Raw genomic sequence first — 27,303 nt, forward strand, 5'->3', positions numbered from 1 at the left:
TTGTAAGGAGAATTTAGCCAGTTAAAAGAGAGATTACTACTCTATTAGGACCATTAGCGGTCGTTGTCTAGACAGCAAAATCTTCCATAAAGGATGAAGTCAGAACGCATCTAGAAAAAAGATTTTTTGAGATTGTCTGCATTCCAGGTGCGTAGAATGGGTCGGCCTTGCATGTCCTGAATGCGATAAGTTCCATCCCTGACCTCGTCATAGATCTCATAGGGTCCTTCCCAAGTTGGTGTCAGCTTGTCCTACTCATTGGCTCGTCCCACAGACTCCATTTTTCGGAGAACAAAATCCTCAATCTTGAGCACTCTTTTAGAGACTTTCTTGTTGTACTCCCTCACCATCCTTATCTTGTACAACTGTTGCCTCAATGCCGCATTTCCTCTTATTTCAGGTAAAAAATCCAGGGCCTACTTCATCATTTCCCAATTGGCATTCTCGCCATATAGCATGACTCTCAGTGTAGGTTCACACATTTGTATGGGCAGTACGGCCTCGGCACCATAGGCTAGCAAGAATGGGGTTTCGCCGGTGGAATTCTTAGCCGTGGTACGGATTAACCATAAGACGTTTGGCAGCTCATCAGCCCATAGACCTTTAGCTTCATCTAGCTTCTTTTTTATTCCCTCAGAGATTATCTTGTTAAATGCTTCGACCTGGCCATTGGCTTGAGGTCGTCCTACAGAGGCAAAGCAGCTGTGTATGCCGTGATCTGCTAACCACTCCTTCAGCTTAGGCGTCTCAAACTGAGGCCCATTGTCAAAGACGATAGCTTGTGGTATTCCGAAGCGAGTCATAATATTTTTCCAGATAAACGCCCTCACATCACTAGTCCTTATATTCTTGAGGGCTTCTACTTCCACCCACTTAGTGAAGTAGTCAACGGCTACAACCACGTAGCTTCGGCCTCCAGGGGCTGCTGTATATGGTCCTAATAGGTCCATTCCCCACTTGGAAAAGGAATGGGGCTCATGATAGGGGTGAGAGGGTGAGACGGCCTGTGAATGAGATGAGCAAATCATTGGCACTTGTCACACTTCTGCACCATGGCCAGGGCGTCTTCTCTCAAAGTGGGCCAGTAATAACCAGTTCGCAGGGCTTTTTCAGCTAAAGCTCGTCCTCCAATATGGGAGCTACACAATCCTTGATGCAGGTCGTCCATAATTTCTTTCCCCTTCTCAGGAGTGACGCACCGCAAGAGGGGTCTGGAAAATGACTTTTTATACAAAACTCCATTCCACCATTCAAACCAAGAACTTCTCTTCTGAATTGTGGCGGCTAGACTTGAGTCGTCTGGAAGTGAGCCGTCTACCTTATATGCAATGATGGGGTCCATCCAAGTTGATGACCGGTCAAGGATGGCTACCACAAGAGTGCACAACTCTTGTTCAATGCTTCGTATTTCTTTCACTTCCCAAAACACATGACGCGAAGTGTCACAGGAAGCTGAGCTAGCTAGTTTAGACAGGGCATCAGCCTGATTGTTCTCTGTTTTGGGAATCTGCTTAGCTTCGAAACTCTTCAAATGTTCTATTTCTTGACGCACAGCTTGCATGTATTTGATCATGTTGGGATCTCTTGCCTCGTAGTCTCCGTTTACTTGACTTACAATGAGCTGTGAATCAGAAAGAGCAAGTATCTCTTGAGCTCCGGCAACTTTGCACATTTTTATGCCGGCTAGCAAAGCTTCATATTCGGCCTCATTGTTTGAAGTTTGGAAGTTAAACCTCATGGCGTACTCGTACTTGTCTCCTTCGGGGGATTGGCATATTATGCCGGCTCCACATCCGTTCTGGGTGGATGACCCATCTACATATACCGTCCAACGGGTCACCACATTCTTCTCAAAAGTTGGCCTCGTCATTTCTGCAATGAAATCGGCAAATGCTTGTCCCTTGATAGCCTTTCGCGGTTCATATGAGATGTCAAATGCATTCAGCTCAATTGCCCATTTTAGCATTCGCCCAGCAGCGTCTAGCTTAGTAAGCGGTTGTTTCAATGGCTGGTCTGTGTATACCACTAGTTTGTGTGCCAGAAAGTAAGGACGCAGCTTTTTACTTGCCATAAATAACGCAAGTGCAAAATTCTCAATTGGAGGATATCTCAGCTCGGCATTTTGCAGGACGTGGCTCACAAAATAGACGGGGAGTTGCACTCCCTCCCTTTCCGTCAACAACACAACACTCAAGGACCACTCGGAGATGGCCAGATGTACATACAAAGTTTCTCCTTGAAGTGGACTGACCAGCCGGGGTAAAGTGTGGAGATGTTCCTTTAACCGAACTAAGGCAGTTTCTGCCGATTCGGTCCATTCAAATTTGCTCTTCTTCTTGATTGTGCCGAAGAAATAGGGACACTTGTCACCTGCTCTTGATAAGAACCGTCCCAGGGCCGCTAGACATCCAGTCAGACGTTGGACTTCTTTCACTGACTTTGGCGACGTCATATCTATTACTGCTTGTACTTTATCAAGGTTGGCCTCAATTCCCCTTTCATCAATAAGGAAACCCAAGAACTTCCCAGCCGTTACTCCAAAAACACACTTCTTTGGATTTAACCTCATCTGATATTTTCGGAGCGTCTCAAAAGTTTCTCTCAAGTCAGCCAGGTGTTCTTCACGTTGCTTGCTTTTTACTATCATATCATCAATGTAGGCTTCGATGTTTCGTCCCAACTGATTAGAGAAGACAGTGTTGACTAGACGCTGAAATGTGGCCGGCGCATTCTTTAAGCCAAACCACATCACTTTATAGCAGTACAAGCCTTGCTCAGTAACAAATGACGTTTTTTCCTGGTCTTCTGGCCACAAGGGAATCTGATGAAAACCTGAATAGGCGTCCATGAAGGACATCATAGCATGACCGGCTGTCGAGTCTACCAACCGATCTATTTTGGGCAGAGGGAAGCTGTCTTTTGGACAGGCCTTGTTTAAATCCGTGTAGTCCACACACATTCTCCATGACTTATTAGGCTTTGGAACCAACACTACATTTGCTACCCAATCCGGATATTGACTTGGCCGAATGAACCCAGCCTCTAACAACTTCCGAACTTCTTCAGCCGCGGCTTTGTTTCTTGCTTCCCCATGATTTCTCTTCTTTTGACGAACAGGTTTTAAGGACTCATCTACGTTGAGTTTGTGGACGGCTATACTTAGATCAATGCCCGGCATCTCCTCCACAACAAAAGCAAAGATGTCCTGGAACTCTCTCAGGAGAGTGACCAAATGTGCCCCAAGCTGATCGTCCGGAGAGACTCCTACTGGCACCGTCCTATCTGGACGCGCTCCATCAAGAATGATTTCATAATGTCCACCAATCGGCTCAGGTCTCCTTGCCTCCATGTGAGCCGTGGCAATGGTAAAGGTTTCTTTCTTGACTTTCTCCTCTATCTCGTCTAGCTTTCTTTTTGAGCTTGCTCTCGCTTCGTCAATTTTCCCCCAAGCCTCGGGACTTAGCGTAGTGAGATAACAATCTCTTGCTAGCTGTTGATCACCATGAATAGTGCCGACCTGGCCTTTATCACAGACATATTTCATGAGCATAAGATGAGTGACGACCACTGCTTTGGCCTGATTCAAAGTTGGGCGGCCCAATATGATATTGTAAGCGGTGAGGTCTTTCACAATTAGAAATCGGACGTTTAAGTTCTTACTTTGATGCCGACCTCCTACTCGTAGGGGCAGAGTGATTATCCCTTGGGGATGAATTATGCCGCCTCCGAATCCAATGATCGGATAATGTATCTTTTCAATTGTCTTAGGATCATGCTCAAGACGATTTAGACAAGTTGTGCTGATAATGTCTGACGAACTCCCCGTGTCTACTAGCATACGCCTTACTTTGAGGTTTGCTACCTTCAGCTCAATAACCAAGGGGTCGTCATGAGGAGTGGCTATCTTGCCCCTATCAGATTCACAAATCTCCACTTTAGGGAAGGTCCGTTGGAGCTTTTCCAGACAACATGACTTGCCCCAACCGGCTTGTATAGTCCTTTTGACCTCTCATTGTTGGGCCCCCAGCGGCTAGGCCCCCTGAGATAACAGCTACAATTTCTGGATCAGTGTCATTGTCATCACGTCGATATGACGGTGACTTACTTTTCTTGTAGAACTTTTTACCACTTCCCCCTGTGCTCGAGCTGAGATATGATTCCAGAAATCCTTTGGCGGCTAATCCATCAAGAGCTCTACGCAGACTCTTGCAATCTTTTGTTTCATGTCCCACATCCAACTTACAGTAAAGGGAGCTGTCCCGGGTTTCTACCGGCGACTTCATAGGGAACGGACGATCAATCTCATATCTATCACTGACGTCTAGAAGTATTGTGTACAAGTCGGTGTTGTACTCAAACCTTTCTTTGTCATAGGATCGTCCTCTCTTCTGTCCTTGGGAGGGGTTTGCCTGATATCCCTTCTTCTCAATGGCCCACGTCCCATTCGGACGGCTGGTCTTTTTATGTGATTTGTCCAGTCCTTGCGCTGAAGATGGTCTGCGGTCTCTGTTCCCTTAGATTCATTGGGGACAGAGCAGATTTCGGTGGCATGAATAAAGGACTCGGCCTCATCCAAAGCGTCGGCCATAGTTCTCACACTTTTCTTCACCAAATCGAACTTAAAGGACCCCTTCTTAAGTCCCCTAAAGAAATTATCAAAAGCCACCCCGTCGGGTAGGTCTGGAATCTGTCCTGACTCTAAATTGAAACGTCGGACATAGCTTCGCAAAGATTCATCTTTCCCTTGCTGTGTTCGGCCCAGATGCATGCTCGTCTTCTTCTCTTCTTTATAAGCCATAAATCTTGCAGAAAACAACATCTCTAATTCTGCATAAGTGTTGATCGTTCCAGCGGGCAACTTCTCGAACCATTTTGAGGGGACTCCTTTCAGAGTGGACGGGAAGTATTTGCACCAAGTTGCGTCAGTAGTCCCTTGGACATACATGTGATGCCGATAGGCCAAGAGATGTACATCAGGATCAGAAGTGCCATCAATAGCTGGCGGCTTCACCTTAGGCTCCTTGGGAGCATTCATGATATCAGTGCAGAATGGGGTGGTGTAATCGAGGATGAGGCCGGCTACCCCCTATTGAATATGGCATATCGGGTCTTGCCTTCTACTCTGGGATGTTCTACGCCGCTCGCTGTCCGCACGACTGACATGAGTTCTGGTGAGACGGGGCAAAAGGAGCAGCAAGGGGTGAATCTTCCATGACGGGGGTAGAACCCGTGTCTGCCAACTCAGTTTCTTGAGGTCGGTCTAGCTGGATGATGGGCACCCTTCTGGACGGTCCCGGCTCAGGACGGGCAGTGGTCAGGATACGACACGGAGCCATAGGCTGGAAGGAAGTCCTTGTTCTATCAAAGCGTCTGTCATGATCGTCATTTCAAGCTTGGTCTTGCCGCCAGACATTAGACCGAGTAAGTCCGTTAAAGAATGGAATCCCCGTCCCATGAGACTGAGAACGGATGGTCTTGATCTTATCTTGGAGAGTGTCCATTGGCGCCTTGAATCCGGCTAGAATATCCTTGAGTTGCCCAGCAGACACCGGCAGATCTGGGTTCTCTTCCATGACTATATCGACGTCAGCCCTCAAGTGACCGCCTGGGGGAAGTGAAGGCTGACCCGTTTCGTCTTCCACCTGGTCTTGCTCAGGTTGTGATTCAAGAGGGGGTTCAGGACGGCCGCCCTGCCCCACAGATTGGTTACTTCTATCGTCCCTCCCTCGAGGAGGACAATCACCATTCATTGCAGTTTCGTCGATTTCGTTTCGATTGATGGGCGCGTCTCCGAAGTGCTGGACGTCTATCATGTTACCTTACCTCCCCACAGACGGCGCCAAATGTTGTGGGAGTTTTTCCTTTGGATGATGACGAGGAGGTATCAGGTTCCACGTAGTGTCAAGTCCAGTCCAGTCCACGTCGGCGGCGTACCTACAAAACAAGAATATTCACGAAGGAATATTCCCTCCGATGCTTAAGTAAAACACGGGTTTTAAGGAAGAAGTAATTAATGAACAGAAAGCATTAACTATAAATTCTAGGGTGTTTCTCTGTCTAGAATTCTGTCTTAATTCCCTGGGAATTGGATATATTTATAGTCTCCCCTTTTTTTGGGGGGGGGGGGAACCCTAGAGTGATCTTTCATGATTGGTTAGTTTACCAGATAATGACATGTGTCACTATCATAACATTCCCTATGGGCCATGGGCCTTACAAGGAATTGGCACACTTGGCTCAACCATTCATCAGCCTACACTGACTCCTAGATGGTCAGCAAAAATAGGCGGCTGACCAATTAGGAGGGGCCACGTGTCATATGAACAAGGAGCCACGTAGGTGGGGTATTTTTACCCACATCAGGTGTTTCTTTGTCGAAGAATCCATCTTGACATCCCATTTGAATGTTTTGAATCACATGGACTTATCATTTAATACTAAACCAAAATTAAATGAATATGAAATATAATTTCATAAATGATAAATGTTTAAACCAAATGCTTACCAATTTGTGGGCCTCTAATCCAAAATCAAGCATTTAATGTTTTACAGATATAGGCCTTTCACCCAATACTTAAAACATTCATGGAACTCAAACTTGATTCAATTTCTGCATATGAATGTTGTTTCTCATTCAATGCAGAGGTTTAGTTTATCATACTTTGCTATTCTTAGCATCCTTTCTATCGAAAGCCTTTCGATGTAAGATGAAAAGATCTTTGAATATGTTTATAGAATGATCTAGGCTTTCATTGCTGTTAGAATGATTCTCATATTCAAAATAGAAAATTATCCAGATAGCAGACTTGTGATCAACCTGAGTTCATTGAAGAACTCCCACTAAAAACAATTCCCTTTTATTGCTTCTTAGGCACCAATGAATTCATTTCAATTATGTAGAATTTCAAATGATGCTTCCCTTTTGGAATGCTCCAACCAGTTCACATAGATGTGGGAGATACATCTTTCAACTGAGAACTTGGAAACTAATCATTGATCCAGTTTCCCATGCATCACATATGGTTTGGAACCTATGTTACCACCTTTTAATCACGACGCCTAATTGCCTGTGTATGTTTGTGGTTTGCCTAACAACAAGATTCATCTTTTGCTTAGGCAAATGCATGTAGCATCAAAACTTTAGTTATCTTCAGTTCCTCTTATAAAGTGCTCATCCTACATATCCAAATGTATTGGATGTTCTTGATACTGTTCCAATGATGTTTGATCCAGATCAATAGAGATTGGTATAAACTCGTCACGATCCAATGTTCACGAGTTTTCTTGGCGATCTATATATCACATCATACATGATTGATTGTAATGCAAAACCCATTCGCATTTTAAAATCTATCCATGTAACTTTTAGCTTTATTCTGTTTCAAGAGATACTGAATCTTTGCTAAAATTTTGGCATTGCCATGTGATATAAGGTGAAGGCACCTCTTCAAGGTCCTTTCATGCTTAACTCTAGTGATAACAGCCTAGCTTTATACTTAGTTAAAGCATTCATAACTTAGACTTACTCATATGGGTTGAGAGTCTCTTTTGAGTCTCTCCATTGTGTTTGATTTAGTAATTACTTTTACAGAATTCAAACAACGCTTTAGATCCTATCCAATAGATCTGTAACCCAGTATGTTCTAAGTTTCGCCATGGTTCTAATATTGACAAATACTTTCAAATCTAACCATTTAGAATTTGAATGTCATTTTCAATACAGAGATATGTATCTCATATATAGAACCAATAAACTTGACTTAGCTCCCACTAAACTTTTCATCTATAAGATGATCCATATTTTCATAAAGCTATGATTGCTCAATAGCCTTTTAGACAAATATGGTCCGATTCCCACTTGCATGCTTTAATCTACGAATAGATTTCTTAAGCTTTCTCTTTTATCTAGCATCCAAAACTTTAACATTGTGTGATGTACACAATTCCTTTGTACAAGTCCAATTGAGTAAGGTGTTTCGTTTTCCAATTTCCATATTGCCATATGCAATGATTGCTAGATTTATCCAAAATAGTTCAAGCATTCCGACTTGGTGAAAAAGATTTCAACATTATCAAAGCCTTGAAGTTGTTTACAATCTTTAACCACCAATCTAGCTTTTCTTTTGTATGTGTATACAATATCATCTTTGTATGTTTTGAAAACATGTTTGCAACCAATGGGAGTAAACCCTTTATGCAAATCAACGTTGTATGTTTAGAAAACATGTTTGCAACCAATGGGAGTGAACCCTTTATGCAAATCAACGTTCTATGTTTAGTAAACATGTTTGCAACTAATGGGAGTGTACCCTTTATGCAAATCAACCAAATCATAGATTTGATTCATTAAGATGAAGGTACTTTGGATGAAATGGCCTCAAACCATTTTGTATGGCCTTGAACCATACTTATGTTTTTTATGGCCTCAAACCATACCTGGGAATTTTTAATTCGTCGTAGCTAACCTATAAGTCGTATGTTTTTGAAGCACTTTCCAAAGTCTTCATAGTTTTCATTCCTCAAGATATCTATGTATCTATCTTGGTTGAATTCTATTCCTTATACGATTTACCTAGGTATTGAACATCAAACGTTAGTGTCTATAAAGACATTACTCAAGTCCTTTAAGTTTTAGGATTCTCTTGAAGCACTTCCAAAGTCTTCCTTAAGCTCTTCCAAAGGCTTCTAAGTAAGGAGCTTTTCCAAAGACTCCTAAGTATCCTACATTTGTTTGTTGCTTGACTCGAAATCCATTCGAGGTCATTTTTCTCCCACTTGCCTTTTTGGAAATATGATGGTTTCCTAAAAGAAATTATCTTAAGCAACAACCATATGTTCTCAGATTTGTGGTAGAACCAATACCTTTTGTTTTTATGAGTCGCTCTTATATCTATACTTGAGTTTGTTTGATGTAAACATTAACTCCCACTAGGTTTGACAACCCTAGATATATATGTACTGAAAAGATGTACTGAACCGAAGTTCAATCCTTATGACATCTTATCCTTAGCTTTGACAACCTTGTTTATTGTGATAGTCACTTGAGAGTATCATTTAGAAACTATATAGGAAAATAGTTGTGATTATCGTTAATCGAAATAGATTCCGATTTCTCCATTTGGACATACCATATTCTTATGGAGCTTCGATTGTTATAATGCCATATAAACAATCTAGATAATCTTTCTTGGCTCATGCAAACATCATCTTGACCCAGCCTAGATGTTCCAAAATTCTTGCCAAGTTGATTTTATTATATCCTTTTGTGAATCGCATTGAAGCATTTCACACATTTCACGTTAAGTATTTATAGCCATATTTTATCAAATTCTTGTGAAATAGGTAAGTCATAAAATCCATCTTTGGCCCATGAACTTGATTGTCTAGAAACTTCTAACAATAGTCCATTTCTATGTCATGTTCAACAAGCAAGATCCACGTGTCTTAAATTAACCAACTTTCAGAAATCCATGCCATGGAGTCTTAGAATATTGTCTTGTTGATATGGTCGTATGACATTGCCAAAGATATGTGGAACACAAATCAAAATGTTTGATTTGAACCTTCTGAAGTTTGAGTGTGAAGAGATTTGTTTGTTTATTAATCAATCATATGACTCAACCCTTAAATGACCATTTCATTCAAATAAACAATCAACAAATGTTTTTGTTTACTTTGAATGTGAGTCTTTCTGTTGTCCAAACAAAAATTGATTATGATGATTAATGGAACATAATACCATTAAGTTCCAGCCTTTAGAAGGACTTCAAAGCAAACATGATGACCTTACAATTAATGTACCACAACTTTGCTTCATTTCCCACTTGTAGGTCAATTACCAGACTTAGCTCCCGGAATTTGAGTTCTTAATAAGAGTTAGAACCTCAAGCGGTAATCTAATACCATGGGAGTTTATTTGCTAAGTCGTTTCTCTTTAACATAAACTTCAAGGTAGAAATTGAATCTTGAATTCATTTCTTTTGTTCCCCTTTCCTATCCTTTCTAGCACGTTTTCTTATAGTCTTAAATATTTTACTCTTTGCTTGATCTTCTTACTTTGTTATGCTTACAAAGTCCCTTTCTTTTGTTCACCTTGAATGACAACATCCAAAGAGTCTAATTCATTATCGAATCAAAAGAAAATTGGTTGTTAACCATTAGTTATACATGAGTCTTTAACTCAATACTTCATTATTTCAAAACTATCCAGTATTATGAATATATGAGGTCCAATTGGTCTACCATTCAAATTTTAGTTTGAAACCAACCATGAAGATCACTATAAGAAAATAGCATTCAAGATACGCTCTCACTCTCCTTTTCTTTGAGAATCGCTCTCAAAATTAGTTACCAATCGATCAAGGAAATATTGCAGTTCTATTATCCGAGTGCAATAAAGTTGAAGATTTACGATTCTACAGAATGAACTAGCAAAGAAAACATTTATCATACTTTAATAACTTGAAATAAAAGCATTCACGCAACATTAAAGCTATTAAACATTTCATTCATGCAAAAGAAAAAACATGGTCCAAAAATGAATGAAACGATTCCAAGACCCTAAAAGTCCTAAATCCTTAAGCAGCTTTGGCATGTCTTAAGTAGTTTAAGATTCTAGGTAAGCAAAACCTATTGCTAGTAATCTCCAAATTACTCTTGGTTAATAAATTAATACCATATTTATCCCATTGCCACAACATAATGCCATTGTTGTTTGAGTTGAAACCACAATCAACGTGCTCCTTTGGGACGCCTTACCACCTAAGTCAACTAAAATAGCACCTCGCTTTGGCGGAAACCTACTACCTAGTTGAATAGATCCTTAGATTTTCGTAAGTGCTTGATTTGGAAGGCAATTTTTTTTTAACTCAATATTACTTTGGACCTAGTTGTTTCTATGTTGGTTCGATTATTTAGTGAACTTAATCTAATCGAGTCATACGAAACATCCTATTCATGCAAAGAATACATACATACATTCAAGCACAATATATACCAAATGCATAAATAAATGGTGAACTAGTATGGCCCAAAACATCTTGTCTTGAAGCATCCAATCTTCATCACCATCTTGTTAGCTTGGCATCGTCTTGAATCTTCGTTCAAATGCTAACTTAAAGTTCTAAACTTAGAAATACTTGAAAATAATAAAATTACATACAAATTTCCATGGTACGCAGACCATATTTAAAACTTTACATTGAAAGATAGAACGGTTCGCAGACCGTATTTAACTATCCTAAATGGCCATACTAGTCACTTGGAGTACCTGCATTACATAAAATATACATTCTATGCATTCACCCATTCGTATGCTAAAACGAATGGCCCATATAATTATGCAAGTATTTACGTGAATTAATTAAAATTCACGTTCACATAAACGCGTCCTAAAAGATTAATCAATTTCCAAATTATTAATCCTTAGACTTTATTCTAATTAAAATTGAATTTAATTAAAATAATGCGACCTTCGAAAATAATTAAAAATAATTATTTCATTTTAATTTCATTTAGTGGCTCCCACTCAAATCAATAATTATTCCAGATAATTAATTATTAAATATTAAATTAAAACTCGCGGCCCGGCCCAAGTAAATAAAATATTAAATTAAATATACCGTTAGCCCAAATTAATGCAAACATGTCAAGCCCAACGAAATAATCAAATTTAAGGAAAAATGTTCAAGTGCATGCTTGGGCTAGGCTTGCGCCCAGTCCATCGCAGCATTGTGTGGCCTACGAGGCACACGAGCAAGCTCGCACACCTCGCAGCCAGGCGCGCGCGCGTACCCACAGCATCGTGCTGCCCTGCGCGCATCGTCGTGCTCGTCACTGCGCTGCGCGTCGCAACGCTCGTGCCTCGCTTCGCTCGCAACACCCGCAAGCCAAGGTGCCAGCCTTGCTTGCCCTTTCCTCGCCCAGCGCGCGCGCGGCACGCAGCTCGCTTGCTGCTGCCCGCGTCGCTGCGGCTCGGCATAGGCACGGCAGCCCGCATGGCTCGTCGAGCCATACGTCCACCCTACCCTTGTGTTCGTGCCTTTGGTTCGTACTGCGGACCAACTTAATTAAAAAAAAAAAATTTAATTTCACGAACTTTGCATTAATGTTATTTTTCATAAAAAGTTACGATTTTTATTTTCGAAAAACAACGATTTTTACGATTTAATAAAATTTAACGACAATCCAATTTCATAAATTATTAAATCAAGGCTAACATTATTCAAATTTTAAGAACGAACGAATTGAATCAACTAAAAATTTGAAATTTTAAATAATAAAATCCAAAACTTTAAATCGTTCTTTAACATTTAAATTTCAGATTTTAATAATTAGGTTTAAGTGTGATTAAAATTAACGAAACCATTCGAAATTTTAATCCAATAATTTTTAAAATTAGCCACTGACCCATGAAATTATATTCCCTTTCTCAATTAACCGAATTATTAGACCTAAATTATTTTAAAAATCAATTAAGGATCTAAATTTTACGAATTGGCGAAAAACAAAATTAGGGTTTATACTTATCGGAAAAATCTGAAATTTTTACCATAGATCAAGAATATACCCAGTGACATAGTGTCAAAATGTCAAGCAATTCCGAGTAGTTTAGGTTGACATTTTAATTGAATTACTTTCCGACACTTTTAATTTTTATTAAAAAATTAACAAAAACGCCCAAAAAACAACACTTCGAGGCCTGTTTTTGCAATTCCGTTCTCATGAATTGATCTTAGAAAACCTTTTTCTATCAGATTAGGGTTTGAAAAGTCGAAAAAACGAATCTTTTTTATTTCGGAACAGCTTATGCGATTAATCCAATAATCCAATAAAAAATCCAAAAAAAATCACCAAAAATTCCAAAATTTCGACAGCAGCAAAAACAAATAAAACATGCTAAAATATGCTTTGAATACATAAGGCTCATGATACCACTGTAGGGGAATACAGTTAAACATAATAACATGTGTGGAAACAATCCCCAAAGCCAGGAAGCATGTATAAAGCACAGATTAAGCATACTTACGTTTGAAGCGTGTTTTCCACAACAATCTGTCAACGAACACGAACTTAGAACTCCACTTGTCGTTCCTCTACTTGGTTCACCGACACGATCAGATCCGTCTTGATAATCGTAGCTTAGACAATCGATCAAGAGTGTTTGTGCTTTTGGGAAGAACACATCCATGCAGGCTGAGAGAGAATTAGGGTTTCTCTCTCCTCCTTAGGGTTTGATGTGTGTAATCTGATTTGTTGCATTAGCCTTAGGAAAAACACACACACGAGCACGCAGCCTGCTGGGCCGTGGGCCGCGCACAGCTGCTGTTGTGCTGTTGCCTTGCGTGCCGAGCGCCCATGGGCCTTGAGTGCTTCGCGCATTCGTTTCGTGGGCTGCTCTCCATATTCGTGACTTAATATCGTTCCGGATATTATTTATCGTTTCGTATACGACGAATCACCGCTGTACGATACGATTTATTCGTTTCGCCTAGCTTACGAATATTCGCGATACGATATACGATTCCGATGCAACGTTGTATCGTATAATACGTTTTCCAAAACTAATTCCCGAAAAGCTATTAAATGAATTTCCGATTCATTTAATCCGGTGATCTGTTACGTGTCATTGGTGTGACCTTGTAGGTTCAGTCAAGAGTAAGCTGTGAGCTTAATATTCATTAGAACTCACTGATCGGAAGCATTGCTCCAGCTAGCTGTTCCGATCACTTGATCTCGCTGAATTAATTGTTCGCAATTAATCTGAACCTTGGTATTAGACTTAATGCACCTTGGGTGAAGGACATATTTCCTTCCTAATTTGTTTTTGCAACTCCTTTGTTTCCTCCGAATTGCAATGATAAGCAGCCTTATTAGGCAAAGAAGTTCCTGGAACAAGATCAATTTGATGTTCAATACCACAAATAGGAGGCAAACCTGGTGGTAATTCGTCGGGAAATACATCCATGAACTCAAAAATCAACTCGGCAATGGGACTGCCTTCTTTCCAATTTTGGCCTTCGATTGAACTTTCCTTAGCCACGAGCAAATACACCAACTCTCCATGATCTAGAGCTTGCTCAATCTCTCGTTCACAAGCCAACATGGTGAGATTCGGCTTCTTTTTTTGCTGCACACTCATGGATCGAACCGCTTGTGATAACATAGGCTTTAGCACAATCTTCTTGCCTTTGTCTCTCAATTCATACTCGTTGCTTCTCCCCGTGTAAACCACGTCCCTACCAAACTGCAAAGGATGACCCAACAAAATATGACAAGCATCCATAGGAATAACATCACAAAGAATCTCATCCACATACGAACCCATAGTCAAACCAACCCTTACTTGTTTCGACACCTTCACACTATTACCATCATCGAGTCAATGGAGTGCGTATGGCCTAGGATGGGCTGTAGTGATTAAGCCTAATTTTGAAACCATCTCACTAGAAGCAACATGGTGCAACTCCCCCCATCAACAATCACACTACACCACTTATCTTTCACTAGACATTTAGTATGAAACAAATGATCTTGTTAATGATCTTGTTGGTCCGAATCAGTAGATGCAATTTGGGTTTGTAGAGCTCTAAGAACCAGATTTGTGTCATAAACTGGAGCCTCATACCCCTCCTCCTCCTCTTCATCGCCACTCTCATCAAACACAAATACATCCCCCAACCTCTTCTCCTCTTCAAACAACTCCTCACGTCATTCTACAGCTTCTCTCAAGGTCACTACCCGTTTATTTGGACACGCATTTTGATAATGCCCAAACCCTTGACACTTAAAACAACGCACCTTGGACAGACTTGTTTCTTTGGTTGAGTTAACTAATTTTGGGGCAGCCGTAGAATTACTTGAACCTACGGTACTAGGTGATGTGTTTAGTTTCAAAATAGGTTCGGATTTAGACCAAGAGTTGGCCTTACCATCCATATTGACCCTCCCCCATATTTTGCTTTCCCTTGATTTTCCAATTTTAAACAAAGTCCACAAAGAGTATCAAACTCAGAATATGGAAAAAGGTCTACGGTATTGGCAATATTGTAGTTTAAACCCCTTAAAAATCTAGACAATTTTTGTTCCTCATTCTCCTCAATTTCCCCCACTAAGGACAACTTTTCAAATTCATCAATATATTCAGCCACACTTATTTTCCCTTGCCACAATTCAGCAATTTTACGATAAGTCGTTATTCTATGAGTTGTTGGCACATACCTTTTACGTAGCTTACATTTCAAAGACTCCCAAGAGGTGATTTTCTCCTTCCCATCATGAATTCTCTTGGATTTCAGTCCTTCGAACCACAATGAAGCTCCTCGTCCTAGCTTCAATATGGCATACTTACAACGCTTCTCATCATCAATGTCCTTGAAATTGAGCATTCGCTCTATCTTGCGCTCCCATTCAAAATAAGCTTCTGGATCTGTTCCACCAACAAATTCAAGAAGTTCCGTGACTTTGAATTCATCCACAACCCGCAGTGGATCATGTCTAGGATGCCTTCAAAATCACCCATCTCGAACGTTCTTTAAGGCTTCTTGGAGATGTTGTAGAAAGTCAGGATCGTCAAAATCCATTTTAGCTCGTAAGAATCACGAACAGCAGTTCTGATACCACAAATGATACGAGTTTAAAAACTCGTTGTATGAGTAAGGATAGTTGATTAACAAGCTAGACCTATAGCTCGTCAAACGTGATTGAAAGGCAAGACCTATTGACTCACAATCGGCTCTTTTAGTAGGAAACACGTCCAAAACAAAGAAACGGTTGAATTATAATCAATTATTCAAAGTAAACTGAAAACAAGTGTTTATTCTTCAAAATTGGTTGATTTATTCCATTCAACAAGCTGGCTATAAATAGCCTAAACAATAAGCTAAAAACCGGTGGTTACAAGAGCTTTAAACAGCTATTTAAAAGCCATTTAAGAGCCTTTAAAACCGGTGGTAACAAAGCTCTAAAAGCCTCCTAATTCAGTCACCAATTTGGAGGTTTCAAAGGCTTAAAACCCTCCTAACAAACAGCAATATTTAAAGCTAAGTACAAGACTGAATTGTCCAAACAAAAGGTTTTAGCGCAATTTTGGTCCCAAACACCTGTTCTGTTACCAACTGAATTGTTAGTAGGTTCCTCACCTCCAACCACCTATCCTTGCTTTCTTTAATCAAGTCTTTCACCCTTGCTAAAGAGCAACTAGTGTTTCTGAACACCACTTCATTTCTATGAAGCAAAATGGCCCACACCGTAGATATAAACTGTACTACCCTCACATCATCTATGCTATCCTCCTTGAAGAGGAAAAGCAAATTACTCATTATCCATTTGATGATATCAACACCTGGCGAGACATTGCCTCTCATTGCCATGGATCTCCAAATGTGATCGGACATAGATAAATCTCGAAACAAATGATCGTCAGACTCCTCCTGCAAACCGCACATCGAACACAAACCATCCACAAGAATACCTCTTTTCCTCAGATTGGATTTTTCGGTATTTCCCCATTTAGAATTTTCCAACATAAACTTTCCATTTTGGGGGTATGCTACGCTTCCACAAAGCTTTCCAGAACGGATGAACCGGGGGGTTATGCTGTGAACTTATCAGGAACCAATATCCAGACTTCATCAACATTTCTCCATTCTTCGAGTAGGCCTAGGAACGGCTATCCGGCATACCCTCAACTGGTACCTTCGATGCAAAGATCTCTATTGGTGTGTCCTCTGTGAACTCGGCCCATACCAAAGAATGATTCCACTGTATCGAGCTAGTTGTAAGATCAGAAACCCATTTCACAAGCAGTGCACACTGCCTGCTAGGATTGCGCACAACTTTTCCCGAGCTTAGCCAAATATCACCGAGAATATCCGTTGACTTCTCATCTCCAACTCGTCTTCTAGTTCCCCCTTACAAACTCGCAATACTTCTAATCATGCTTCGTGCAGCCCATGAGGCATTAGAGATTGACTTACCTTTCAGCCTAACTCAACTGGATCCATGCAATACTTTGATAAGAACAATTTACTCGCGAGTAGTTTCCAATTTGTGGCTAATCTCCAAGCTTGTTTTCCCAACATGGCCACATTTACCGTACCCAAACTTCTAATCCCCAAACCTCCTTCGTCCTCCAATAAATGGGTCTTCTATCCATCAAAGAGCTCCACCAGAACCTCATAATTGTGGAGGTAATTCTCTTTGTTAAACCCGCAGGTATCAAATATAGCGAGAGAATATTTGCCGAGAGAGCCACAAGAATTCCATTTATCAAGACAATCTTCCCAGCTTGTGAAAGATGTATAAATTTCCAAGAGCTCAGCTTCAGGAGGAGTTTGTCATGAATAAGAGATAGTTGCGACGTTGATCTTCCATCCACATCCATTGGACACCCCAAGTAGGTTCCCAAGCGAGTATCACTTTTAACACCCAACGGTCTTTTGAGAAGTCTAATGAACAAGGAGGGCGTGTTGGGGCTAAAGGATCACACAAGACTTATCAAAGTTTATCATTTCCCCTTACATGTCACAGAACTCGTCAATGCACGCTCTCATGGTTCGGCAAGAAGATGGATTTGCCTTAAAGGAAAATAGAGCATCATCTTTAAAAAATAGATGGGATAACGCTGGCGAATAACGTCCAATCTTCAAACCGGAGATTTTCTTCAACCTTTGAAGTTTTCTTAACCTCTTTGATAATACTTTCATACAAAGAATAAACAGATAAGGTGAAAGAGGGTCGCCCTGGCGTAGTCCTGAAGTAGGGACATAAGAATCTGAAGGTTCCCCATTCACAAGGACTGAATAAGACATAGTTGAAACACATTGCACAATTCGGTGAATCAATACTTACGGAAACTTCAAAGCCACCAAAACACTTTCCACAAAATCCCAACGAACTCTATCGTATGCCTTCCTTAGGTCAACTTTCAAGATTGCTGCAAACTGCTTCCCCTTTTTCTTTCTACGGACATAACTCATTAACTCTGACGCCATAAAGCAATTATCCACCATGAATCTGCCTGGGATGAAGGCATTCTGATAGTCATCAACAATATCAGGCATTATCACCTTCAACCTGTTCACCATTCATTACGAAATGAACTTGTACGTAGAATTACCCAGGCTTATTGGCCTGAACTTGCTCACCTCTTCCGGTCTCTCCTCCATTGGAATAAGAGTTATGAAGGTTTGATTAACCTCTTTCAATAAGTTCCCCAAAGAGAAAGAAAGAATGCACCGCATCGTAGATATCCGGTCCCACAAGGGTCCAATATTGTTGAATAAGAGCCGGTGGTACACCATCCGGGCCAGGAGACTTTAGCAGCTTGGAACTAAAAACCGCCTTCTTTATTTCAGCATTAGAAAATGGGGTTAGAAGCATTGCGATATGATCTTCTGAGATTGAGGGCAAGTCTTGTAACCACTCTCCGGCAGGTGGTCGGATTACCGCCAGCGACCCTTGAAGGATGCCTTGAAAATGGGCCTTAAAAGCTTCCTGAATTTGCACTGGTACCGTGAGAATATCTCCATTAGTGGACTTATTCCCCTAATTTTATTTCTTTGCGCTCTACCTTTCACACTTTTGTAGAACAAATTTGAAGATTTGATCCCCATAAGCGTCCCATTTGCATTTTGCCCTTTGCTTCCAATACCACCATTGCTCCTCTACATGAGAAGACATAGCCTTTTGTTGTGCTACCATAACCGAACCATCTGCTATGTCAGTAATAGATGATTGAAGTTTTTTTAGCTCACTTTTGAACAAACTCTAGTTCAAGCCCAAGGTGTTTTCGAAATTTAAGCACCACTTTCTTGTTTTCCGCACAATCAGCCGTAGCTTTTTCTGAATTGTGAACATTTGAGAGCCCTGGATACTTCCCTCCCATACTTGGCACACCATCATCTTTATCTCCTCCTTCTCCAAGCACCATGCTTCTAATTTGTACGGTGTATTTCGGGTTGAGGGTTTTTTCGAAAGCTCCAAGATTATGGGACTATGATCCGATAGAAAGATCGGATGATTACAAACCGTCGCATCCGGGTACATGCATCTCCAATCATCATTCGCATAGCATCGATCGAGCCTTTGTAAAATGAGTTCCTGCCCATCCCTATTATTACTCCACGTATACTCGACCCCGAAAAAAGGAACCTCCGAGACTTGGCAGTTAAATTTCCAATCTGAAAATGCGGCTCTTCCCCTAATGTATGCGGTACCACCTAGTTTCTGGCTTGCAATTTCAACTTGGTTGAAATCTCCAATGACTACTACCCCCTTTCCTTGCACTGTGATTATCAGATTTTGAAGATCATTCCACACCCTCTGCGTATCTTCTAAATAAGGTGATTGTACACAAAAGCTATATAGTATTCATTACCGAACGCGGCCTTAGCCTTACAGAATATTAAATTCGCCGAAGTAGAAACAATGGACACTTCTACTCTAGGGGACCAACAAAGGAACAAACCCCCACTACTATTCAAACTATCACTACCCGTACATTCCGCATAACCTTTACGGGAAAAGAATCGTTTTAGGGAACTAACACTACTTTTAGTTTCTTGCAAGAAGATAAAGTCTACACTACTAGCCTAAGATAAACTACTAATAAAACTAATAATAGGAGAGGCACCCTCAGTAGCACCTCTGCAATTCCAAACTAGGATACTCATAGGTCTTTGTGTTAGGTTATGATACATATGAATAAACATAAATCATGCGGAAAAACCATAAAGCCAGGAAACATATTATTTGCACATAATCATTTAGCATAATTCAGATGCATACACTTTGTAGCGTGCCCTCCCTAGCTGCGCCGGAACCGAACAAGAACAAGTCTTTAGGACTCCAAGTGTCGTCCCTCCGTAGATAGTCCACAGCACGTCCGGATCCGCCTTAAGCTTGACCAACTAGAATCTCCCTTAAGGTTACTAGGATTTTCGGTTATTTGGGTTGCAAGTTTTGGGTTGATTTTTGCTTAAAAATCTTACCTTTGAATACTTCAAAATCATCTATCAAATATGTGACCCTAGGCCCTTATTTATAGAGTTTATGGAAAGGAATTATAATCCTACTAGGATATGGATTTATTAATTAGAATTCTTATAGAACTCTAAATAATAAATTTAATCTTTTAGGATTAGGATTTAATCAATGCACGAATTCCGATAGGATTAGGATTCGTTACGAACACGAGCACACGCACACGCATGCACGCCCTTACGCAGGCCTTGCGGCCCACGCCGAGCGCACAGCGCATGCGGCCTCGCAGCCCATCAGCGTCGTGCGCGCCTGCCAATGCTTGGCTGGGCCTGGCCTTGCGCTAGGCCTGGTCGAGCACTTGGCGTGTGGCTTGCTGGGCGTTGGCCTAGCCTCGTGCTGGGCCTTTGTCTAGCAAGCCTCGTCCGATGCTAATTCGTACGATACGCTTTTCGATTAAATTCCCGAATCCGGAATTCATTTCCGATACGAACAATATTTAATATTTTCGATTCAGGAATTAATTTCCGTTTCGAACAAATATTTAATATTTCCGTTTCCAGAATTATTTTCCGATTCCGATAATATTTCCGATTCTGACAATATTTCCGTTTCCGGCAATATTTCCGATTCCGGCAATATTTCCTATTTCCATTAATATTTTCCGATACGTACCATGTTTCCGTTTCCGGCAACATCTACGACTTGGATAATATTTATATTTCCGATACGATCCATATTTCCGTTTTCGGCAATATCATCGTTTCCGGAGTATTCATTTCTTGCCTTTGACGATCTCAGCTCTCACTGGAACCAAGATCCGTCGATTCCGAATATCCATAGATGGAGTATTTAATGCCATTAAATACTTGATCCGTTTACGTACTATTTGTGTGACCCTACGGGTTCAGTCAAGAGTAAGCTGTGGATTAATATTATTAATTCCACTTGAACTGAAGCGGCCTCTAGCTAGGCATTCAGCTCACTTGATCTCACTGAATTATTAACTTGTTAATTAATACTGAACCGCATTTATTAGACTTAACATTATATGCATACTTGGACCAAGGGCATTATTTCCTTCACTTTGAAGTCTGCTCGTGGCGAGATGCACCATCATCAGCTTCAGACCCTTGCCCTTCACTCGACATATAGTCCTCACCACAGTCACTGTCACTGAAGCCGAATTTCATTTTCCCCTTTCCTTTATATTGCTTTTGTTTGTTCACCTTTTTCCTTGGTTTCGAAGTTGATGCTTCATCGTCGTTTGCTGCAGCATGCTCTTCTCCATTGTTCTCTTCTTTCACAGCGACACTTCCTTCACCAGTGAACCTTTATGCAGTTCCATGGCCAACAAACCCGTAGGCTTCCATATTTTCTTTCTTATAGTCTTCCTACATTTCTCCATCGCCTTCTGCTTCTTGTTGTACCTCACAGATGTTTTCAAGATTTTCTCCAGAAAACCAGACGGGTCCGACGAGATATCACCACTCTCCGGAGAGGAAATAACGAAGTTTAGATCCCTAACTGCGTTCATCATGTCTTCCTCTCCGTCCGAGATAGGGAATGTCGATAGAGCCGACCCGAATGAGCTACCTGAGTTTGATGATTTTGGAGGGGGAGGTGGGTAAGAGACAGGAAACGGCAACACAAGGAATAACAATGCCCAAGGAGATAAATTTTGATGGAAATTATCAACCTGGGACGAGAGAGATGATGAGTAGGTTGGGCTAATGAGCTCAAAACATTCGAACACAGGGAAGTTATATTTAGGTATAAAGATGGGTGTTAGATCCAAAGAATTATTTCGAGCATGGGCTATGGGATGGGCCTCCCCTGTACTTACTTTGCGCCATTTATTGACTTTTTCAAGGGTATGAATGAATCTTTGTAAGAAGTTAGGATAAGTTGCTAATCACATACAAACTCTACCATGTCGATTAAAAGTTTAACTGATTATAAACTCATTAATATGCATTAGTAATGATTCTGACCGGTAAAGTACATACTACCTCCGTTTTATAATGTGCTTAAGTTCAAAATTTGCACAAATAGTAAGACAAAAAAGAGAGAGTGGGTAAAAAGATGGACGAATATAATATACTCTTTAATATGGAACAAGTGGGTAGATGTAAGTATAAATGAATAAAGTAAAAAAAATGATAACTGTTATGGGGTAAGAGGGGTAAGATAGTAAACTTTCATGTCAAAATATAGAATAATGTACAATGTAAAGAACATCATGAAGCAGACAAAACGGAAAACATAAAATTCATTTTGAAACGGAAGTACACTTGGGTATGTATGTATGTATGTTTTTTTGTATCATTAATTTTATCTCTATTCTATAAGGGAACACCTGAGGTTAATTTAGTAAATACACTTTTGGTGTCCCTCTATAGAATAGACCAAAACACCCTTTAATATCTCCTATCAAATATATTTAAAAAATGATAATTAAATCAATTTAAAGTCGGACTATTGTAATCACCCATCATTAAAGTCTAACGCATAGAATCAAGCAATTGTTCATAAAGTCAAAATTCCTAACCACGCATGAATTTTTTTTATGTAAAATCCACCCATCAAATTTTTAACACGAGAGATTATGAAGTGAAAAAGGGGATAAATTTACTTAACGTGAACTGCAATCACGCATGAAATCTCTCTCTTTTCCTCCGGAGAAGCAATAATACAACCTTTTCTAAAATATTCCTCTGTTACCAATCTCTTCGTAAAAGTAAAATATATATATATATATATATATATATATATATATATATATATACCAATTCTTAAATGGACTTGGTAACAACTAAATTTATTCTGGACCATGCCTTAAAATAAATTAAACAACTTGTTCCGAATTTATTTTGGCATTTTATTAGGATTATTATGAAAACATATATCAAAAAGTGTCGTTGATACATGTTGTGCTTGAATAATGTGATTTTAAGTCACAATTCTCTTTTAAAAATATAGGGTTACCATGCCTCAAAAAATGGTTACAATGTCTAAGAATTTTGTTGTTTAATTTTTTATAGTTAGTGATGTGGGCTTTGCATACTTCCATAAGGAGGCCCAAGACAGGGTTAACCTGAGTATAGCCCACCTACATATGACGCGTGGGTCCAAGGGCTGAACGATGGCCCAAGCCTGATCCCTTAAGCAATAAAAGGACGTTCTAACCCACTTGATTCATGGCCAGGCCCAAAACCAAAGGGACCATCAGGCCCTATTCCATACTCTCACTCCTGGACACGTGGTCCAATCCCCAGCCGGCATCACATCTTACAGCTAGGATTATTGGATCAATTCCCAAGGAACCCTAGCCCTATAAATAGTTCAGATCCCAAGGTTGCCAGAGGATCGTGCCAGCTCATACTTGATACCTCCGAGGAACGCGTGACACGTCATCACCGTAAAAGATCCCACAACATTTGGCGCCGTCTGTGGGGACGTATAGTATCGTGGCCAAACAACAAACTGAGGAAAACACAGAAGGAGCACGGTTTGCTATCAAAAAAGGGCAACCCCCTGTTAGAGACAAAGCTGACAGGCATTGTGACGCCTCAGCAAGCCGTCCAGCCTCCGCGGGATCCCTGCGGCACATGTTGCATGGTCTCCATCAGAACATCACGGATGAATAGCAGGAAAGACTTCAGCATGTCCTCCAAGAAGAAATCACTAAGTCCTTCAGCGAAACCAACCCAGTACAAGGAAGTGGCAGAACGGTGGAGTTAGTTGCAGATAGACGCGGCCCACCCATGGAAAGACAACCTCTGAAGCAAGAAAGCCATCATGTAAGAGAAGAACGTCCAGGACGGCGGACGAGCCTGGCATCACAAAGACCCGCTTACAAGCCTCAGGGTCGTCACTTCACAAGTAGGCCCACCATGACCTCTAGAAGGCAGCAAGAAAACTTCACCCGAAAAGAAAATGGTCGAGACAATGAAGTAAGAAGGAAACGTAAAAAGCCGCCAACAGGAAGCCTGTTTGTCTACAATATGGCTCTTAAAGATATTCTCCTAGCTGAGGGACAGAATATGGGAATAGAACAGTGGACTCCCAAAAGGCCGCCTACATCGAAACAGAACACTCCGTTCTGTGCCTTTCAAAAGGAGGACGGGCATGATACCCAAAGCTGTCGGATGCTGAAGAAAATACTGGATGGCTACGCGGCTAGAGGATACCTACGTCGGTATCTATGGTTGACAGATGCAAATGAAGCCAGCATGATAATAGGCCAGGAGCCGTGTGCCTCTCCCCTCTCTGACAACGGCGATAATTATTCAGACGAAGGGTTCATAGCAGTAATATCAGGAGGGATCGCGGCAGGAGCACCGTCTAGAGAAGGACGACAATTCAGTTCGTCTCATCTCTGCATGAAGCAAGTGGATTTACCCCATGTAGAAATTTCCAAAGACGATTATCGCAAGGCGGCAACACCATATGATGATGACCCGTTAGTCTTGAAATTAAAGTGGCCAATCTCACGGTGAAAAGAGTGCTAGTAGACACAGGGAGCTCGTCCGACATAATCAGTTTGCAATGCCTACAGAAGTTGAAGCATGACCCTGGAACGATAGAAAAAGTATCCAAGAGCAGTGAAAACTAACGTCCGTTTTCACCCCTCATGAGGGGCAACTGATGTGGGCCTAATAGTTGCCACCTTAAGGCCCAAAGAGGTCATGATAAATAGCCAAACGAATCCATGGCTCAAGCCCAAGAAGCAGGCCTGGACCTTAGTGTTCAGGTAAAATAAGGGCGCGACCTTATTTAAGGAAGCCCATGATCTCTGGCCCAACTTGCTAAAAGGTCGTTTGACAGAAGGACACATGTCCCTAATCCTACGGAGCACACATCCCACAGATAGGGATGAGGGATCATTTCCCAAGAAACCCTAGCCCTACAAAAGGCTCGAATCCCAAGGTAAGAGGGCAATCAATTCATTCCCACCAACCTAAAACTATCTTTGCTCTGCCTTCTCTCTACAAATTACTTCTCTCTCTAGCTTATACTTACTTAAGCATCGGAGGGAATATTCCTACGGGAATATTCTTGTTTTGCAGGTGGCCAAGGGTTCGTGCCAGCTCACACTTGATACTTCCGAGGAACGCGTGACACGTCATCACCGTAAAAGATCCCACAACATTTGGCGCCGTCTGTGGGGAGGTACAGTGTCATGGCTGAACTGCAACCTGAGCGCGAAAAACTCATGGACGGAATGGGATTCCCTACCAGTGGAAGGACGTCTAAAAATAAGTCCAACAGTCATTGTGACGCAGAAACTAGCCGGCCTGCCTCCGCGAGGTCCATGCAGTACTTGTTGAACGATCTCCATCAAGATATTGCAGATGAATGGCAAGAAGGATTTCAGCACGTCCTTCAAAAAGAAATCACTAGGTCTTTCCATGAAGCCAACCCTGAGCATGATAATGGCAGAATGATGGAACCTTTATCAGAGGATCTCGATCCACCCAGGACGCACCCTGGAGAAGGAGAGTCGGCATGTCAAAGAAGAACGTCCGGGAAGACGGACGAGTCAAGCTTCACGACAGAAGAATGGTGAAACTCGTCATCACTCTCTCGGGATTCCTAGAAGGCAGCATGAGAGCGTCACCTTGAGAAAAAATGGCCGCGGCACTGAAGTGAAAAGAAGGCGAAGGAGGTCGTCAACAAGAGGCTCCTTTATGTTCAACACGGCTCTTGAAGACATTCTCTTGGCTGAGGGACCAAGTCTTGGAATAGAACAGTCCCCCCCGACGACTGGCTACCTCAAACCAACAAGCCCCGTTCTGTGCTTTTCACAAAGATGAAGGACACGACACTCAAAACTGTCCGATGTTGAGGAAGATATTAAGCGACCACGCGGCTAAAGGACGCCTTCACAAGTACATCCGTTTAAAAGGCACAGACGAGGAAACAAGTCTCCCCACCAAGGGGTATTCAGACAAAGGAGTTGTTACGGTGATATCAGGGGGTATAGCTGCGGGAGAACCATGTAAGGAGGTACGGCAAGCAGGCCCATCTTATCTTCGTCCCGTGCAGATGAATCTACCTTCTGTGGAAATTTCCAAAGACGATTACACAAGGGCGTCAGCACCATATGATGATGACCCTTTGGTTCTAGAGATTAAGGTGGCTAATCTCAGAGTGAAGAGAGTACTGGTGGACACGGGGAGCTCGTCCGACATAATCAGTCTACCCTGTCTGCAAAAATTGAGGCACGATCCTGGAGCCATAGAGAGAGTATTCAGGCCCTTGGTAGGTTTTGGAGGAAGCATCGTCCGCCCAATTGGCTCCATCTTGCTCCCAGTCTCCATTGGTGTCCTTCCGGTGACCAAGGAAGGCGTCATCCGATTTACAATTGTAGCGAGCCTCACCGCATTCAATATCATACTTGGCCGTCCAGCACTCAACGACCTAAGAGCTGTGATTGTTCCTCATTTACTACTGGTCAAGTTCGTAGGAAGTAACGAACGCATTGGTTTCCTCTATGGAAACCAACACCTAGCCAGAGACTGTTACTTATCAGCATTGGAGCCACCGGCATGGGGAGCCTCTCCAAAGGGAAGCGGACAAGTTAAACCTCCGACAAACCGTCGTAAAACCCGAGAGATGCCAACGGCGCATAATGCAGAAAGACGACCTGAGCCAGTGGGAGCACACTATGCTATAATTCTGGACCTAGCGGATCCGTCTAGAACAGTCCCCATTGGAGTTCCCCCTGACGACCCCATGGCAGCAGCATTAGTGCAACTGCTTCGAGAATACAAAGAAATATTTGCCTTCACGGTAGAGGAGATGCCAGCCATTGATCCGGCGGTAGCCGTGCACAAGCTGAATGTAGATAGTGCTATAAAGCCAGTACGTTAGAAGAAAAGGAATCATGGAGAAGCAAGGAATTTAGCCGCTGCTGCTGAAGTTCAGAAGCTAATGGATGCAAGCTTCATACGTCCATGTCAGTACCCAGACTGGGTAGCTAATGTATTACTGGTACCCAAACCCAATGGGACATGGAGGATATGTGTCAATTACACTGATCTAAACAGAGCCTGCCCCAAGGACAGTTTCCCACTGCCGAAGATAGATCAACTCGTCGACTCAACAGCTGGGCATGCCATGATGAGCTTCATGGACGCCTACTCTGGATTTCACCAGATCCCTTTGTGGCCCAAAGATCAGGAGAAGACGTCATTTGTCACAGAGCAAGGATTGTACTGCTACAAAGTAATGCCGTTCGGTCTAAAAAATGCCCCAGCCACCTTCCAACGGTTGGTGAACACGGTTTTTGCAAAGCAACTGGGGAGGAATATAGAA

The 27,303-nt window shown here is 41.6% G+C and overlaps 2 protein-coding genes across 2 annotated transcripts; both read right to left on the bottom strand.

The window, feature by feature from the left end:
- Nucleotides 1-1,024: 1,024 nt before the first annotated feature.
- LOC130470001 (uncharacterized) lies at nt 1,025-4,283 on the bottom strand. Its single transcript, XM_056839554.1, has 2 exons — nt 3,979-4,283; nt 1,025-3,911 (listed from the first exon to the last, which is right to left on the bottom strand). Exons 1-2 carry the CDS (start codon nt 4,281-4,283, stop codon nt 1,025-1,027), a joined length of 3,192 nt encoding a protein of 1,063 aa, XP_056695532.1.
- Nucleotides 4,284-4,321: 38 nt separating this feature from the next.
- LOC130470002 (uncharacterized) lies at nt 4,322-5,035 on the bottom strand. Its single transcript, XM_056839555.1, has one exon. The coding sequence runs from the start codon at nt 5,033-5,035 to the stop codon at nt 4,322-4,324; it is 714 nt and encodes a 237-aa protein (XP_056695533.1).
- Nucleotides 5,036-27,303: the final 22,268 nt, after the last annotated feature.

Source organism: Spinacia oleracea, chromosome 3, assembly GCF_020520425.1.
Source record: "Spinacia oleracea cultivar Varoflay chromosome 3, BTI_SOV_V1, whole genome shotgun sequence".
NCBI classification, from domain to species: domain Eukaryota; kingdom Viridiplantae; phylum Streptophyta; class Magnoliopsida; order Caryophyllales; family Amaranthaceae; genus Spinacia; species Spinacia oleracea.